Source organism: Dipodascopsis tothii (assembly GCF_038497935.1).
Source record: "Dipodascopsis tothii strain CBS 759.85 unplaced genomic scaffold V1510scaffold_1, whole genome shotgun sequence".
Classification (NCBI taxonomy): Eukaryota; Fungi; Ascomycota; class Lipomycetes; order Lipomycetales; family Lipomycetaceae; genus Neoaidaea; species Neoaidaea tothii.
Genome location: NW_027117985.1, coordinates 222,980 through 240,361, shown reverse-complemented (window position 1 = coordinate 240,361; position 17,382 = coordinate 222,980). Strand labels below are relative to the sequence as shown.

The following is a 17,382-nucleotide window of genomic DNA, read 5'->3' as shown; positions in this document are numbered from 1 at the left end:
TGCCGGCGCGGCTGCCGGCTTGAGCCGCACCTGGCGCCGCGCCGCGTAGGCTCTCGCCCGCAGGCGACCTGCCCCGGTGGGGTCGCCGCCGGAGGCTCGCCGGCCAGCCCACGCAGTGCGGCGGTCGCCTAAACTATTGCCCGAAGGACAGCCGCGTCGGCGGAACTGTCGCCGCAGCCCTGTCGCACGCTGCGGCGGCCGGCACGTGACGAAAAATTTCTGACTTATAGTCCCAGGCGGCCGCCACCGACCGCAGGCACGATGGCAGACCGCAAAGTGATCAACAAGTACTACCCGCCGAACTTTGACCCGTCAAAGATCACGCGGCACAAGCGGCCGGCGGGGTCGGCGCCAAAGCACCAGACCGTGCGTCTGATGACGCCGTTCTCGATGCGGTGTCTGAGCTGCGGCGAGTATATCTACAAGGGCAAGAAGTTCAACGCCCGCAAGGAGATGACGGGCGAGAAGTACCTGGGGATCGCGATCATCCGGTTCCACATCCGGTGCACGCGGTGCTCGGCGGAGATCACGTTCAAGACGGACCCGAAGAACTCGGACTACTCGACCGAGCGGGGCTCGGTGCGGAACTTTGAGCCGTGGCGGGGCGACGAGAACGAGAAGGAGGAGAACGAGGAGGAGCGGCTGGACCGTCTGGAGCGGGAGGAGGAGGAGAACACGATGGCCGAGCTCGAGACGAAGGTGCTGGACTCGAAGCGCGAGATGATGATCGAGGACGCGCTGGACGAGATCCGGATGCGCAACGCGCTGAACGAGAAGATCGACCCGGACGCCGTGCTGGAGCGCCTGCACAAGACCCACGACAAGACAGCAGAGGAGCTACGGCGCGAGGAGGACGAGGAGGACGCGCGGCTGGCGCGCGAGGCGTTCGCGGCTGCGCGGGGGCGGGTGAAGGCCGAGGACGGCGTGAAGGACGAGACCGCAGTGAAGGTGGAGGCGGACGTCAAGACCGAGGTCAAGGCGGAGGCGGACGTCAAGACAGAGGTGAAGGAGGAGAGCCTGGCGGATGTGCCCGTCGAGGAGGACGGGCGCGCGCCGGTCAAGCAGGAGGGTCTGGCTGGACCGGCCCTGGGGCTGGCTGGCACGGCGAGCCGCACGGCCACAGACCGCGCCTCTGCCGCCTCAGCGCACGCCTCCACCGCCTCGTCGCTCGCCTCCACCGCCTCAGCACCCGCCTCCGCCGCCACCCCCCTACCCCGCAAAGGCTTCGCGCTCTCCAAGCGCAAAAACCTGGCGTCCAGTCTGGGCATCGTCGTCAAGAAGAAGAAGGTGTAGGCTCGAGGGCAGGTCCAACTGCACCGCCACCACCTGCGCCGCCGCCAGTCTACATGCCTCCACTGCCTCCCATACCGCCACATACACGGCCACTGTACCACTCGTCGCCGTTCCCTACACGATCCCCTACGCCGCCACTCCACACCGCCCCTGTCCACACTGCCACACCGACACTGCCACTCCCCCATGCCACACCTACACCGCCACTCCTCCGTGACCGTTCCCTACACCGCCACTCCCCACCGCCACTCCTACACCGCCACTCCCACCCCGCTGCTCCCACCCCGCCGCTCCCGCACCGCCACTCCCACACCGCCACCGCACTACACTTCACGGAAACACTCGTATATAATGTATTGTACACTTTGTACACTAGCAAGCCTAAAGATATGGCATCCACAGGTTGTCGGTCAGCGCCAGGTGCTTGATGTTCACCGCCTGCGAGATCAGGTCGATCACAGTCTGGTTCGCCGGAATGCTGCCCTGGCTGATCTGCGCCAGCGACGACGTCTTCTTCAAGATGATCTCCACGTTCATCTTCACGAGCTCGCGTAGCTGCTGGTCCTGCGCGCACGGGCGGTGCTGGTGCGTGTACCACGAGATGATCTCGTCGCGCACAAACAGGCTCAGGTGCTGCTCCAGATCGAACACCGGCTCGGTCAGGCACCGGGCGATGGTCATGACGGCCGGGCCAAACAGGCCCTCCATCGCCGTCGGGCCGATCAGCGTCTGGATGTTGGGCGTCAGCCGGAACGGCACCGGCTCCGAGTTGTAGAACGACGGCGTGGTCTTGTGCGGCGGCAGCGACGGCAGCGTCTCGGTGGCCCAGGCGCTGCCCGAGCCCTGCGAGATCAGCAGCTTGTGCGCGTAGCGGTTGCCGATGCACATCATGTACGTCATGAAGGTGATGCCCGCGTACTCGTACGCAAACTGGCGCCGGAACAGCCAGAAGTCGGCAAAGGTCGCAAAGACGTTGGCAAAGTACTGGTGTCAGCGCGCTCGGCCGGGAACTTACGTCGCGCACAACGGTGTTGGGCACCATGGTCTGCTGGATCGTGTTGAGGATGTCGATCTTGTCCGTCAGGATGTCGGGCTTCTGCCGGTCAGCGCCGCCGCGGGCGGTACTTACGCCCTGCTTCTGGTCAAAGACCTGGCGCAGCTTCTGGATGCTGTACATGAGCGGGTCGTCCTTGTGGCGGCCGGTGCGCTTGCAGTAGTCCTCGTAGATCGAGTGCATCGAGATGAACTTGGGGTCGTCCTGCACGATGCGCACGTGCGGCGACAGCGGGATCGCCGTCGGCAGCGTGAACTGCAGGTTGCGCCGGCGGCTCTCCTTGCGCCGGCCCAGCACGTTGTTGAGGATGCGGAAGAGCTGGGTGATGCGCTCCTCGCGGCGGCAGTGCCGGGCCGCGGGGTACTGGATCGCGAACGGGTACAGCGCCGCGTCCGAGCCGCGGATGGTGAGCCGCCGGTAGCACACGCCGAAGCCGCGGATGGTGTCGACCGTGGGGATGAACCGGTCGATCTTGACAAAGTGCGCGTTCGAGTCCTTGTGCAGCAGGTACTGGCCGGGGATCTCGACCTCCTCGAACTTCTGGTAGTGGAACTCGCTCAGGTGCGGGCTCAGCGCCTCCAGGTTGACGCTCGCCGGCCGCCGGTCGAGCTTCTCCTCGAAGCGGTCGCGCCACTTGCGCAGCTTGTTGACGTACGCGTGCAGGTTGGGCTTGTCGGTCACAAAGTCGGCCTCGAAGGCGGCCTTGATGTGCTTCGGCAGCACGTTGTCGGCGAAGCGCGTGATGTTGGCCTCGGTCGCCGGCGGCAGCCGCGTGTCCTCCTTGGGGTACGGCAGCCGGCCCATGTACTGCACGCCGTCGTTGAAGAGCGCGACGATGAGCCGGTACGCGTCCTCGTCGGCCGGGCACTTGAACCGCTGGTAGACCTGGTCGACAAAGGTCTCCATGGACAGCGCCAGCAGCGGGTACGCGGTCTTGAGGATCTTGGTGATCTCGTCCACGTACTCCCACGGCTGCAGCGGCGTGGCGTTGGCGAACTGCCCGGCCGGGCCGGCCTGCAGCGGCTGGTTGACGGGCATGCGCGGGCTCGGCGTCGCGTTCAGGCTGGCCTGCTGCAGGTGCGGCGACTCGGACGGCGTGCCCGCCTGCTGCAGCGACGGCGAGTTGCGCACGCCGGGGTTGCGGCTGGCCTCGCGCTGCGCGGCCTGCATGGCCTGGCGCTGCAGCACCGCGTAGTCCTCCTTGGTCGTGCGCAGGTGGAAGTGCAGCGCCTGCGGGTAGCTCTTGGCGATCTTGATCAGGATCTTGCGCGCCAGCCGCGCCTCCTTGTGCGACAGGCTCGTCAGCAGCTGCGGGATGTACGTGATCCAGTACCAGACCGGCACCTCGCCGCGGTAGTTGTCGAAGGTGTGCGCCAGCGTGTTGGTGCTGTCGTCCAGGCTGATGAGCCACAGGATCCGGCCCAGCAGCTTGCGCGCCTTGCCGTTCTTGTACAGCGCGGCCGCCTGCAGGTAGCACGAGATGGCGTGGCCCGCGTGCACGATGTCCTTCTCGCTCTTGAACCGGTGGTCGTTGTAGTAGCCCCACTCGGCCCAGGCCTTGGGCAGGTTCAGGTCGATCTGGACCGCGGTCGCGAACGCCTGGTTGGCGTCCTCGAGCATGTCCAGCTTGGCCAGGAACATGCCCTTGAGCGTGAAGAACTCGGCCTTCTGCTGCGCGCCAAAGTAGACCAGGTTGGTGTTGGAGATCACCTCGAGCCCGGTCCGCAGCTCGTTGGGGTTCTGGTAGTGGCACTTGGCCTGCTCGCGCAGCTTGAGGAACGCCTCCTGGATCTCGATGTTGGGCAGCGTGTAGATCTTGGTGAGCTGGCTGATGCACACGTCCTGCATCTGGTGCTTGCGCGCGACGTGCGCGAACCGGTTGATGATCCACGCGATCTCGTGGAAGCCGCGGTACGCGAACGAGTTGGCGCCCGAGTTGTTGCCGGGCTGCTGCACCGACATCACCAGCGGCAGGTAGAACTTGTTGATGACGGCGAAGACGTGCTGGCGCCAGGCGACGAGGTCGCTCCACGCGTTGATGTCGTCCCACATGTTGGGCAGCCGCTCGCGCCACGCCTGCAGCACGACCTTGAGCTCCTGCGACTTGGTCACCAGGTTGGCGGCCGTGGTCGTGCTGAGGCTCTTGTAGATCTGCGACGCCTCGAGCAGCTCGACGAACTGCTGGAACGTCTGCAGCAGCGGGATGTGCGCGTTGGTGAAGTTGCGCGGCAGCGAGCTCCACTTGCGCAGCGAGAGCTGGATGCCCTCGTCGCACGTCTTGCTGAGCTCGGGCGCCAGCTCGATCTTCTGCGCCAGCTTCTGGAGGCACATGAACGCGTCGAAGATGTACCGCCGCGGCGTGGGCACGTCCATCAGGCTCTTGATGCTCTGCTCGAGCGGCTCCTTCTCGGCGATCCAGTCGGCCATGCGCCACGCGCACTCGAGCAGCAGGTCCGTGAAGCCCTCGTGCTTGGCCAGCTCCGACAGGATCTCCCACTGCTGCAGCTTCTCGGCCGACAGGATCCAGTGGTCCTCCCACAGCGTGTACTCGGACTCGGAGTACGGCAGCGCGCCCGACCGCGCCTTGATCTGCGCGGTCTCGTACGTCTGCTGGGCCAGGTCCCACAGCCCCGCCTGCTCGTACGAGAGCGCCGAGTTGGTCTCGGTGTACTGGCACCGCCGGCGCCACGAGCCGTAGAACATGTCGTCCTCCTGCAGCGACGCGTACATCTCGACGAGCGCGTCCTGCGTGCTCTCCTTGATCGGGCCGTTGTCGGCGCCGAGCTCGTGCTCGGCGGCCTCGAGCAGCTCGATGGCCGTGTACCAGCCGTCGTACGACTTGCCGAGGTACTTGACCAGGTGCGGCGGCAGCTGCACGGGCTGCGCGCACCGGCCGATGCCCTCGAGCACGATCTGGATCGCGTTCGGCCGCTTGTCCATCTGCCGGCTGTGGTACTCCTTGGTGAGCAGCGCGACCAGGTTGCGCGTCACGTCCGGCCGGTCGCGGCTGGCGACCGTGCCCCACGCGATCGGGAACATGGCGATCCACGCGCGCCGGACGGCCTCGGCGTCGTGGTAGAACAGCTCGACCAGCGGCGGCAGGATGTCGCCGGCGGTGACCTCGGCGACCTGCGCGGCGAACGCCTGGCGCCGCCGGATGAAGTCGCCCACGGCCTCGGACGTCGTGTACTCGGCGTCCGCCGGCAGCGTCTTGGTCAGGTACTGGAACGTGGGCGTGCGGAAGTCGTCGGGCTGCAGCGCCACCGGCGCCTTGTGGTCCACGGCGCCGAACATGAGCTGCAGCGCCTGGTTGAGCCAGAGCGAGTCCGCCAGGCTCTCCCAGTTCTGGTCCTTGACGACGTACAGGAACCGCTTCCACAGCGACCGGTCCAGCGAGTTGGAGAAGATGGCCATGAAGCGCTGGCGGATGGGCACGTCGTCCACGCGCGTGCCCACGAGGAACGTGTGCTCCATGCGCACCGTCAGCTCCGTCCGCGTCAGCGACGTGTCCTCGTAGATGTCCACCACGAGCTGGTAGAAGGCCTTGGTGAGCTTGGCGTCGCCGCGGCCCTCGAAGAGCATCATCTTGGAGAGGATGCTGGTCTTCTCCTTGAGCAGCGGGAACAGCTCGGGGTTGGTGAAGATCCACGTGCGGACGATCTCGAGGATCTTGAAGCTCAGCCCGATGTCGTTCGAGCGCTCGACGAGCTGCGTCACGACCTGGAGGAAGATGCGCCGCTGGTCCTCGAGGTGCGAGATGCGCTCGGCCGCGATCTCGAGGATCTTCTCGAGCAGCTTGACCACGTTCTTGGCCTCGGCCTCGGACAGCGGCGCGGGCGCGTCCGCGCCGGCGGGCTGCGCGGCCGGCCCGGCGATGGCCACGATGTGGTCCTTGCACAGCTTGCCGAAGGCCTTCATCAGCAGCGGCAGCAGCGGGTCGACCGCGGCCGGCCGGTACTTGATCAGACAGCTCGCGAGCGACACGGACGACGTCAGCGCCTGCGACGCCGTCAGGTTCTCCTGGATCACGTTCGTGATCGTGCTCAGGAAGCTGGCCACGGCCTGCTGCGTGGCGTCCTCCGCGTCGTCCGCCACCGCGGCCATCGCCCGGAAGATCCGGGCCAGCACCGGCTGCAGCGACTCCTGGATCTCGTCCAGGTCCGAGTGGATCGACTTGTCCAGCAGCTTCTGCAGCTGCTCCAGGTTGAGCAGGATCCACTCGTCGGCCTTCTGGTCGAGCGTGACCTGGATCACCTGGAGCGAGTTGATGAACGGCACCATCGTGGCCTCGGTCACGCTGTTCTGCACGAGGTTGCGGTCGAAGAACGTGAGCTTGACGTTGACCTCGGCCCACAGCCCGGGCCCGAGCAGCTCGCGCAGGATGTCGACGATGCGCTTCGTCAGGCCCGGCTCGGTCGCCTTCTGCGGCGAGTGGCACGCGAACCGGATCAGGTACGTGATGGTCGCCTCGCGCGACAGGAACGGCACCTGGATCGGCGGCTTGTCGTCCTCGGCCGCCGGCGCGCCGTCCTCGATGGCCGCGTGCGGCCGCTTGCGCGACGGCGACGCGCCCTCGTCCAGCGACATGCGCCCGATCCGCGTCTTCTCCCACTTGAGGATCAGCTCGGCCAGGTCGACCGACAGCACCTGGTTCTCGACCGGCGAGTTCGCCGTGAAGGCCAGCTTGGACATGGCCGGCACGATCAGGCTGAAGAACTCGTCGCGCGAGTCGTAGAACAGGTCGGGGTGGCGCACGATGAACTGGTACACGTTCATGACCTGGCTCACGTTGTGGCCGTCCTCGACGATCACCCGCCGCGCGTACTTGGACCACAGCGGCGGCTTGCCCTCCGGCCCCAGCCGCCGCGGCAGCACCGGCGTCAGCAGGTCCAGCGCCTGCCGCACCAGCACGCGCGCGTCGCTGTGGTGCGCCCGCAGCAGCTGCACGTAGATCTGCAGCGCGATCTTGAGCGGCGTGTCGTACGCGACCATGAAGAACGCGATCAGCACCGACGCCGCCTGCTTGCTGATCACGTCCTCGAGCTTGATGTAGTTCCACCCGACCTTGATGATGTCCTTGCGCACGTCCGCCACCAGCACCGGGCTCTTGTGGATCAGCATCGCCGACATCTGCAGCAGCTGGATCCGGTACTGGTCCTTGTGCTCGGTGCTGTCCTCGGCCATGTCGGCCAGCGCCGGCCGCCAGATCTTGGCGTGCACGCTCTCGATCCAGCTCTTCTCGAGCAGCCCGTTGAGGTTGTCGTGCCGGTGGATCTCCATGACGAGGATCGCGTTGATGACGTGCTGGAAGATGAAGCAGCGCGTGGCGACGGCCACCTGCGGCTGGTTGAAGTACTCGAGCGCCTTGCTGAGGTAGAGCCGGCGCCGGTCGACGGCCGTGGCCTTGACGATGCTCGTGTAGATGTACGCGAAGATGTCGGGCGTGGTCTCGATCTCCTTGCACGCGGTGGAGTTCATCAGCCGGAACACCATCTCGGTGTCGTCGGGCTTGGCGTCGTAGTACCAGACAAAGACGCGGATGAGCTGGCGCAGCGCCTGGCTCACGAGCAGGTGCAGCGGCGACGTCAGCGGCCGCGTGCGCGCAAACGCCTTGAGCCCCTTGCCGTTCTGCAGCAGCACCGTGAGGAACTCGCGCTGCGTGCCGAGCCACTCGCGGTCGTGCTCCGCCACGGCCTGGAAGAGGTAGATCAGGTTCACGATGGCCGTGCACTTCTCCTCGGGCTTCTGGATCTCGGTCGCCCGGCTCATGATGTTGCTCAGGCTGCCGGTGACCAGCCCGCGGAGCTCCGTGTTGACCTTGGCCCCGACCAGGTGGATGAAGAGCTTGCCGAACCGCCGGTCCGCCAGCTTGGGCACAAAGTAGTCCACCGTCTCGGACGGGTACCGCGCCGAGAACTTGACCAGCGGCGGCCGGAACGGGCTGTCCTGGTACCGCCGGAGGTGCTCCTCGAGGAAGATCGTGGTCGTGACCAGGCTGTCCATGAACTTGTGCGCCGTCGGCGGCAGCAGGTGGTACACGTTCATGATCTCGGCGATGATGCGGATGTTCTGCTGGCTGGTCAGCAGCTTGCCGGACGCCTGGTACAGCAGCGCGGGCTCGGCCCACGCCTTGAGGTGGTCCAGCAGCTTGTTGCCGATCTCGACCTTGAAGTAGTTGGTCAGGAGGTCGAGCAGCCGCGCGAGCCCGTCCAGGCCCTCGACCGTCAGCCGCTTGTGGTCCGACAGGTTCATCAGGATCGGCCGCAGCCCGTTCTGGAGCAGGTCCTTGGGCAGCTTGTACTGCCGCGACAGCACGGCCTTGAGCCCCGCGTTGGCCGCGTCCACGACGGCCTTGCTCTTCGAGTTGAGCGCGGAGAAGAACACGCCGATGATCCGCGCGCGCGTGTGCGCCTGCTGCGCCTGGTGGTTCTGGAAAAAGTCCGGGTTGGTCATGGCCAGCGTCAGCAGGCCGATGCACACGATCCGCAGCTGCACGAGCTGCTCGTTGACGCGGTGCTCGGCCACGCGCTGCGGGCTGATCAGCGAGTCGTCGTCCGCGTCGGCCAGCGCCAGCGCCTCCATCAGCAGCCGCATGAGCTCGTCGTTGAACTGCAGGAACGAGTTCTCGAGGCTCAGGCAGAACGTGATGGCGTCGATGTTGCCGATCTGCATCGGGAACGGCAGCGCGCGCAGCGGCTTGCCGAAGATCGGCGAGATCAGCGTCTGCTTGACCGGCGACAGCAGCTCGTGCAGCTTGAGCCCCGTCAGCGACGACAGCGTGTGCAGCGACTCCTTGACCGTCGTCCGCACGATCTCGTGCGAGTTCGACAGCTCGTAGATCAGGATCCCCGTGAGCTGGTGGAACGGCCGGGACTGCATGTCCTCCTGCGAGAGCTCGCTGTTGCACTTGACGAGGATGAACCGGATGAACTCGCGCGCCTCGTCGCGCGACGCCGTCGGCACCTCGGACGGCACGTCCTTGAGCACGAACAGCAGCGCGCGGATGATGTCGAGCTGCCGCTCGGCCAGCCACTTGGCCGAGAAGTCGAGGTCCTTGAGCAGGATGCGGATGCCCAGGCACCCGCCCGACTTCTTGAACCACGGCTCCTCGTAGCAGCTGTGGCAGAACGTCATCGCCAGCAGCTTGAAGATCGGGAAGCTCTGGGCCATGTCCGTGGTCGAGAACAGCGTCTGCGTGGTCTTGTAGATCGTGTGGACGGCGTGGCGGCCGGCCTCGCGGACCGGCGCCTTGGCCGACGACAGCGCGTCCGCGATCGCCGGGCACATCACGCGGATGTCGAGGCACGCCGGGCCCTCGCCGTCCGACAGCGCGAACGGCCGCGCGCTCTTCTTGCGGTCGAGCACGACCTTGCCGATCTCGAGCAGCACCAGGTGCTCGCAGATGTTCTCGATCAGCTCGAGCGCCTCCTGGCGCACGCGCACGATCGCCGCCGACGCAAACAGGTGCTTGATCAGGTCCTCGAACAGCTTGTTGTGCTGCTGCAGCTTGGTCAGCGACTTGGACCGCTCCTGCACCGAGAAGTTGCTGTCCGGCGGGATCACGCCCGTCTCGATCGCCTTGACGCAGCTGTGGATCACCTGGGCCGCGTCCGGGCCCAGGTTGGCCGCGTCGATGAACAGCTTGAGCGTGTTGGCCACGTACTTGAACGACTCGACCCGGTAGTGCATGTCCACCCGGTGGTCGTTGATCGCCTGGAACGCCGTCTCGAGCCCGGCCGAGACCGGGAACGCGCGCCGGCCGGCCAGCCCGTGGATCTCGATCATCATCTTGGGCTCGGACTCGGAGAACCCGTTGGCCTTGAGGTTGCTCGGCGCCGTGATGAACCGCCGGTTGCGCCCGCCGAGCTTGCCGAGGATCCGCAGCGTGCTGTGGCTGGGCTGGTGCGGGTACGGCAGCGGCTTGAGGTGCGTCCACAGCGCCTCCATGACCTCCTCGATCACGGGCTCCAGCACCGAGTCGAAGTACTCGGGCGTCAGGTTGTCGACGCACAGCTCGAGCGTGCGAAGGCCCTGGCTGACGAGCTCCTGGCTGCCGGTGAGCGAGATCACGAGCGGCCGCATGAGGTAGTTGAGGTGCGGCACGAGCACGCTGAGCCGCACCGGCACCGTCAGGCACAGCTCGACGTACAGGTCGCGCTCCTGCGGCTTGCGCGCCGTCATCAGCAGCTTGTTGAGCGACTCGAGCAGCACCTGCAGCAGCGGCAGCACCTCCTTGTAGAGCTGCTCGAACCGGCCGCCGCCGATGCTGCGGAAGAGCGTCCGCAGGAGGATGTAGTAGTTGAGCGGGTCCTCGGCCTTGGTGGCCAGGCTCATCGACCGCAGGATCAGGTCCTTGAGGTGCGGCAGGAACACCTCCTCGTTCGTCGACGAGAACAGGTTCACGGCCATGAACGACAGCTTGAACAGCCGGATCAGGAAGTTGGCGCGCATGGGGTCGCCCTGGCCGATCTCCTCGAGGTGGTCCATCAGGAACTGCAGCAGGATGAACGCAAAGTTGCTTGTCGTCGGCTCGCTCGCCAGGAAGAACTGCGGCACGTGCAGCAGCGACGCGTTGCTGAACATGGCGTCGAACAGCCGCGGCAGCTCCGGCCCGACGACCTCGTGGAACGCGGCCGGGTCGATGTGGATGAACACGGTCGCGAAGGTCTCGAGCAGCTCCTTCTCCTCCTTGGACGAGCCGATGGTCACGTTCGATCCGAGCGACTCGGGGTAGCTGCCCTTGCTCTCGGTCGGGGCCTTGTCCTTGACCGACGCGTAGTACGCAAACCCGGCCGCGCCCTCGCGGAACAGCTTGCGGAAGATGCAGATCTGCTCGTAGTTGAACCCGCGCGCGGTCTCGTTCCACTGCTGCACGTTGATGTCGGCGCTCGGCGGCGGCGGGTTGCACGTCTTGAGGCCGAACATGATGGTCTTGAGCCCGTTCAGCAGGTTCTTGAACAGGTACCGGCCGTCCTTCATCAGGTCGGCCGTGGGGTCCGCGTGCAGCTTGATTGGCATGGCCAGCCGCAGGTCCATCTCGTCCAAGTCGTTGTCCTCGGGCTCTGGCGTCGGCGTCTTCTCGACCGCCTTGTCGCCCTTCTCCTCCTGGCGGATGACAAGCACCTGCGGGTCCTCGGCCTTCTTCTCGATGGACTCGGTCGAGTGCTTGAGCGCGTTGCGGTAGTTGCGGTTGAGCGCCGCAAACTTCTCGACAAACGCGTCCAGGATGAAGATGATCAGCTGGCGGCCCTCGACCTTGTTCGGCAGCTTCATGATGCGCTCGACCAGATTCAGCAGCAGCTTGGCCGACATGGTCTGGAACGACGCGGCCAGCGTGTTGTCCTGCAGGTTGCGCGAGTACACCTCGACCGTCATCCAGATGTGCGCCGGCGTCAGCTCGGCGCGCACGTGGTGCAGCAGGTCGGCGACCATCGAGTACGCCAGCGGCCGCAGCGTCTCGTGCACGGTCAGGCCGTCGCCGATAAGGACCTTCTCGTTGAGCAGCACGTCGACCTTGGGCACAAAGATCGTGCGGAAGTCCGTCGACAGAATGTGCCGCGTGGCCACGAGCAGCTCCTTGCGCGACGCCGACAGCTCGCGCGGGCAGTCCTTGAGCAGCCTGACGACAAAGTCCGGGATCATGTTGTGGTACTTCTTGAGCGCGGCCGAGAACCCGCGCAGCACGTACGCCAGAAACGACATGGTCTTGACCTGGGCCGTGATGAACTCGCCGAACACGGCGCGGTTCTTGATCGCCGGCGAGACGGCCGTGTAGATCTCGCCGCGGGCGCTCGCCGCCGCGTGCGCCTCGGCCTGCGGCGCCGCCTGCAGCGACAGCATCTCGATGATCAGCGGCACAAAGATCGGCAGGTTCTCGCTCACGGACTGCTTGTGGGTGGAGAACAGCAGGACGACGATGATCGGGCACTCGGTCAGGACCTTGAACGAGTACAGCGACTTGGGCAGCGCCCGCGCCGGCGTCTCGCTGCCGATCTCGGCCGGCAGCGACGGCGACATCGGCCGCGGCGACTGGAACGACAGGTTGCCGGGCTGGGTCAGCGCGCTCGCGCACACACGTACCGTGGACACGTTCAGCATCGACGGCACCGCCGACGAGTGCGCGTCAAAGGTCTCGCGCACGACCTGGGGCATGTTTTTGTACATCTCGACGACGAGGTCCAGGAACGGCCGGACGTGCTCGTCCAGCGCGTTCTTGTACTGGCGGTGCAGGCCGGTCACGATCTTCATGCACAGCACGCCGTTCTCCTCGTTCTCAATCCGCAGCAGGCCCATCAGCAGCAGCAGCACCTGGACCGCGTACGGCTTGTAATGCTCGTTCATGGGCAGCCGGTGGATGATTTCGAGCAGCAGGTTGCGCAGTTTCTGCCGTCAGCGCGCCCGGCCCGCCACTTACGTGTTCCGGCGACACCGTCAGGAAGCTCGGCTGGTCGTTCTCGAGCACCGAGATCAGCACCGGGATGAACCGCGCCAGAAACCGCGGATACTCCTGCGGCGTCTGGTACGTCTCGAGCGAGTCGCGCAGATCCGTCGCGACCACCAGCTTGGCCTTGGCGTCTGCGGGTCAGTCTCGCTCGCGCGCGCCGGTGCGCGGGCCGCGCCCGCGCCCGCGCCGACCTACCTGCGGACGGATCCGACAGCCGCTGCAGGATGGCGTCTGCGCTCAGAACCATGTTTGCTAGGCGTGGGGCCGCAATTCCCGCTCGGCGCCGCAGTCAGGTCGTGGATGAGGCGCCCGGCTTGATGGAGCGCCTTTGGGCGGCCGTGTATGACTAGCTGCGCGGCGGACAGATGCCGGGTTGCGTGTTCGGCCTGGATTTGTGAAGGTTGGAAGACAGACAGACGTGGAGGAAAAAACAAAAATCTCCAAGTTGGGAATTGTCGTCGACAGTTCTGCTTAAAAATTTCTTAGTCATCAACCTTTTTAGTCATCTTTGCGCCGATGATTAGTTAAGGTGCGCACCGACCCCTGAGCCGCGATCCGTGCGGCTCGGCGCGTCGACTCGCGCGTCGATTCGCGCGTCGATTCAGCGTCGGCGCGGCCCGGCAGTCGCAGCCGGCCGCGCAGGCGCTGGCGCTACGCGGCATGCAGCCGCGGCCCGACCCGGCGACCTGTTCGTGGGGACCTGAGCACAGCCCAATTGGGAAACACCCGGACGAACGCGCGCTCGTGAGCCGCACGCGCCGCACGCGCCAGGGCGCGTCCGCAGCCGCACGTCGTGCGGCTGACGGCCGCCTCCACAGCCACTACGCCGTGGCAGTGCACCGTGCGGCGCACGGCCGGTGTCGGACTGGTGTTCACTCCGCGCCTCCACCAGGCCGGCTATTCGGTACCGCGTCTTATCTGGCAGCGTCCCGCAGGACTGGATCGTCCGCGTAACGTCACCGGTAGCCGTCGCAATTTACACCGGGATACCGGTACAGGCCTGTACCCGACCGCGTAACGAGCGTCGGTTGGACAGAGCATTGATCCGGTGCATGTGATAAATCCTCCTACGCCGGCCCTCGGCTTGACGCGCGGCCTTAGCATGCTCCTGTCGCATGTGATATCTGCTCCAGCATGGGTGGCTGGGTGCCATGGTATTCAGCGACACGGTTGTTGATTGTGCGTGTTGAATCTTACATGGGGGGATTCCAGTGCTTAAGCCCACCCCTCACCATATCTGACATCCCCATATACTAGCGCTGAACTGACAGCTGTCAGGCCTGTTTTCACACCGCGTAGGTCGCTCACGCTGATGTCCGCGTGGACTGCCTCCAGGCAGCGGCGAGCATGCAGCCGCCCGGCCCAGGCACGGCACAAAGCTTAACGTACAAGTGGGCAGAGGCACTGAGTAACAACCAACGCTGCCTAGAACCCAGTCTGCGGCCCGACAGTAGCCCGCTCCAGCCCGATGGTGACCCGCCTCAGCCTGCCACAAGCACTGGGACGTCCAGCAAGTGAGACCGAACTGCTACCGGCATCGCCGCGCTGTTAGCGCCGGGTGTCGGTCCAGCGACGTGCAGACGTCTCAGCCGGCATGTCCGGCGAAATACCGTACATGTACAGCCGCCAGCGGTCGCCCTGCCAGGTTTGGAGACATGCAGCGACCGAGCAGCAACAGGCAAGCGCCGTTGGCTGACGTCGGCGATTTTTTCTAGCGACGAGAGCCGCAGTAGCCAGTTACAGCCTTCGCGAGGGCGCTGTCGGACTTGCCGATAGCGCTCAGGCACATGCCATTTTAGTCCCTACAGCGGTCCGAGCGCTACCGGCCGCCTCGGGGACGTGCGACGGAGGCTTGGTCCAGTCGGCCGAGCCGTGCTACCATGCACGGACGCGTCTGGCGCCGGGCGCCGGAGAACGGGGCGCATATAGGGCTGCTCGGACGGCCGAGGCCCGTCGGTGCTATCGCCGGCAGCACCGAGCGCGCCGGGTCAGCCGGCCAAAACAGGAACCGCGCACGGCCGGGAGGGCGGCTTTTTAATTAGCCGACGTGTTCGCGCCGATGTTAGCGGGATGAGCCGACACAAGCGCGAGTTGCGTTGGCGCAGTGCCTCCCGCTGGCTCCGCCGGACCACTGGACCGTGTCCCGACGCCGCCGGACGCCGGACGCACTGCCGGCCGGGTACCAGCACGGAGTGGTGGCCGCTGGCGGTCGCGGCGGCGCCTCCGGCAGCCTAGCTCGGGGTCCACTGGCCGGGCGTGGGGCATCGATTAGCCAGTTTTTCTGTTTTTCCGAGTGCACACGTCGCTCGCTGGCCCGCGCTCCGTCCCACTCCACGTCATTGTAACCATGTCCAAGCCCGTCGTCCTCCTCGTTGGGTCCATCGAACATGCCTCGGAAGAGTGGCAGCAGCTCGGCGACGTCGCCACGCTGGTGACGTGCACCTCGGCCAACCGCGACGAGTTCATTGCGGACCTCCAGGGCAAGTACTCGGAGGTCGTGGCCATCTTCCGCACGTTTTTCTCGATCGACGTGACCGGGCGGTACGATGCCGAGCTCGTGAGTCACTTTCCGCCGTCGCTCAAGTTCCTGTGCCACAATGGCGCTGGTAAGTAGTCGCGTGCGCACACAATTGCTGACCTCAGGCTACGACCAGATCGACGTCGACGCCTGTTCCGCAGCCGGCGTGCGTGTGTCCAACTGCCCGACCGCGGTCGACGACGGCACGGCCGACGCCAACATGTTTCTGATCCTGGGCGCGATCCGCAACTTCGGCCAGGGCATCTTCCAGCTGCGCAAGCGCCAGTGGGACCGCGGCGTCGATCTTGCGAACGACCCCCAGGGCAAGATCCTCGGCATTCTCGGCATGGGCGGCATCGGTCGCACGCTCAAGCAGCGTGCCGAGGCGTTTGGCATGAAGACCATCTACCACAACCGCAGAGAGCTGTCGCCGGAGCTCGCGGCCGGGGCCAAGTACGTCTCGTTCGACGAGCTGCTGGCGACCAGCGATGTACTTTCGCTCAATCTGCCGCTCAACGCGGGCACTCGGCACATCATCGACGACGCCGCATTCGCCAAGATGAAGGACGGCGTGATCGTGGTCAACACGGCGCGCGGCGCGGTCATGGACGAGGACGCGCTCGTGCGCGCGCTGGCCAGCGGCAAGGTCCGCAACGCCGGCCTCGACGTGTTCGAGAACGAGCCCGAGATCCACCCCGGACTGCTCGACAACGACAAGGTCGTGCTGATCCCGCACATGGGCACGTCGACGTATGAGACCCAGAAGAAGATGGAGCTGGAGGCCATCGGCAACGTCCGCGCGGCGATCACTCGCGGCCAGCTGAATACGATCGTGGCGGAACAGGTCGGCATGCAGTGACCGCTGCTGCACCTGCCGCCAGCCCGCCGCCCGCAGAAGCGTTCGGAAAAGACGCAGTGAACTGCCCATAGACAAGTATTTGTTATACGCTAGCTGTACGTAGACCGGGCGAGCGCGCGGTTATGGCCCGCGTGGCCGGCGGCCGGCGACCGGCGGCCGGTGGCACGAGCATTCTGGCTCACCGCCGTGCGTCTAGACTGGCCGAGGCCATCGCACCGTCCGGCTGGCGCCCGGACTTGGTGCGATGTCTCCGATGTTGATCCGACTTGCCTGGGGTCGCACGGCGGCTGGGACTTTTCCACGCTGCCACTACTCGCCAGCAGTAGCGTGCCGGTCAGGAGCCGTGGACGGCTCCGGCCGCTAGGCGGTAGCACGCCCCGAGCTGATCTTGGGCATGCCCCCGGGCCTACAGACGCAGCACCGGCTGCCGCTGGCTTTGGCTCGTGTCACAGCCAGGCTTCGGCTCGAGGTGGCTGGACCGCGGTGACCAGCGGCCTCGGTACAGGCACTGCTTGGTACCCTGCACGTACAGTACCGCCGCCGATCGTACCGGTACCCAAGATAGAATTTCAAGCTAAGGACCGGCGCAAAAGCTGGCTTGGGCATGTGTGCGCACGGCAGCAGGCCGAGCCGTGCGCGACAAGGCTGTGACCAGTGGCTCATTCCGCTGCGGTCAGACAGCGGCGCCGCGTACGCGGCGGTGCGGCACCAACAGCGCCGTGCCGCCGCGGTCGGGCGCGCCATGCACTTGCGCCGGCCCCAGCGTCCGTAGATCGCCCGCTACCGGCCGTAGCCGACCCACTGAACGGCCATGGCCGGTGGCGACACGCAGCCGTCGGCGCCAACCGGCCGTGTTCGGATGTCAGACCCAAAAGGAACATGCCCCGCGCGTCCCGATCAGCACAAGTGCGGCCACTAGAGCACATGGGCGCGCATGCATGCATGCATGAGGCACTATATCGTGGAAATGCGTAGCTTGGTACAGTGGCGGGAGTACGCTCAGCGTCATGTCGTTCACTGGCACGCAGGACCGCGGCGACAGGCTAGCTCGATCGCCCGGCGGCGGCTGCACTATCACTGCGCCAGGCATTCCTTGCGTTGCTATTTCGCTTAATTCTGCGGACTCGTGGCATGGGTAGCCCACACACAAGGCACCTGGCTGGCGGCCGCAAACTCAATCGACGGCAGTCTGTATTTAGCCCCTGGTATAGCCG

The 17,382-nt window shown here is 65.8% G+C and overlaps 3 protein-coding genes across 3 annotated transcripts; 2 read left to right on the top strand and 1 right to left on the bottom strand.

Annotated features, from left to right (window-relative positions):
* Window positions 1-256: 256 nt before the first annotated feature.
* On the top strand, window positions 257-1,715 carry V1510DRAFT_409005 (CWC16 protein). The gene has a single exon (XM_066932509.1). The coding sequence runs from the start codon at window positions 262-264 to the stop codon at window positions 1,291-1,293; it is 1,032 nt and encodes a 343-aa protein (XP_066791712.1). The 5' UTR covers window positions 257-261; the 3' UTR covers window positions 1,294-1,715.
* On the bottom strand, window positions 1,623-13,202 carry V1510DRAFT_427714 (uncharacterized protein). Its single transcript, XM_066935221.1, has 6 exons — window positions 12,987-13,202; window positions 12,762-12,922; window positions 12,428-12,730; window positions 2,423-12,397; window positions 2,309-2,389; window positions 1,623-2,277 (listed from the first exon to the last, which is right to left on the bottom strand). The coding sequence occupies exons 1-6, from the start codon at window positions 13,036-13,038 to the stop codon at window positions 1,675-1,677; spliced, it is 11,175 nt and encodes a 3,724-aa protein (XP_066791711.1). The 5' UTR covers window positions 13,039-13,202; the 3' UTR covers window positions 1,623-1,674.
* A 1,936-nt stretch (window positions 13,203-15,138) lies between these two features.
* Window positions 15,139-16,168, top strand: V1510DRAFT_400536 (D-isomer specific 2-hydroxyacid dehydrogenase; the record flags this gene model as incomplete). Its single annotated transcript, XM_066931962.1, has 2 exons — window positions 15,139-15,397; window positions 15,435-16,168. The coding sequence occupies 2 exons, from the start codon at window positions 15,139-15,141 to the stop codon at window positions 16,166-16,168; spliced, it is 993 nt and encodes a 330-aa protein (XP_066791710.1).
* Between the last annotated feature and the right edge of the window lie 1,214 nt (window positions 16,169-17,382).

Bases quoted from the DNA above. Each gene is read 5' to 3' on its own strand.
- V1510DRAFT_427714 (XM_066935221.1), bottom strand. From the start codon at position 13,038: ATGGTTCTGAGCGCAGACGCCATCCTGCAGCGGCTGTCGGATCCGTCC. The intron at 12,923-12,986 runs GTAGGTCGGCGC...ACTGACCCGCAG, and splicing joins GCTGTCGGATCCGTCCGCAG to ACGCCAAGGCCAAGCTGGTG. The intron at 2,390-2,422 runs GTAAGTACCGCC...GCTGACCGGCAG, and splicing joins TCTTTGACCAGAAGCAGGGC to AAGCCCGACATCCTGACGGA.
- V1510DRAFT_409005 (XM_066932509.1), top strand. From the start codon at position 262: ATGGCAGACCGCAAAGTGATCAACAAGTACTACCCGCCGAACTTTGAC.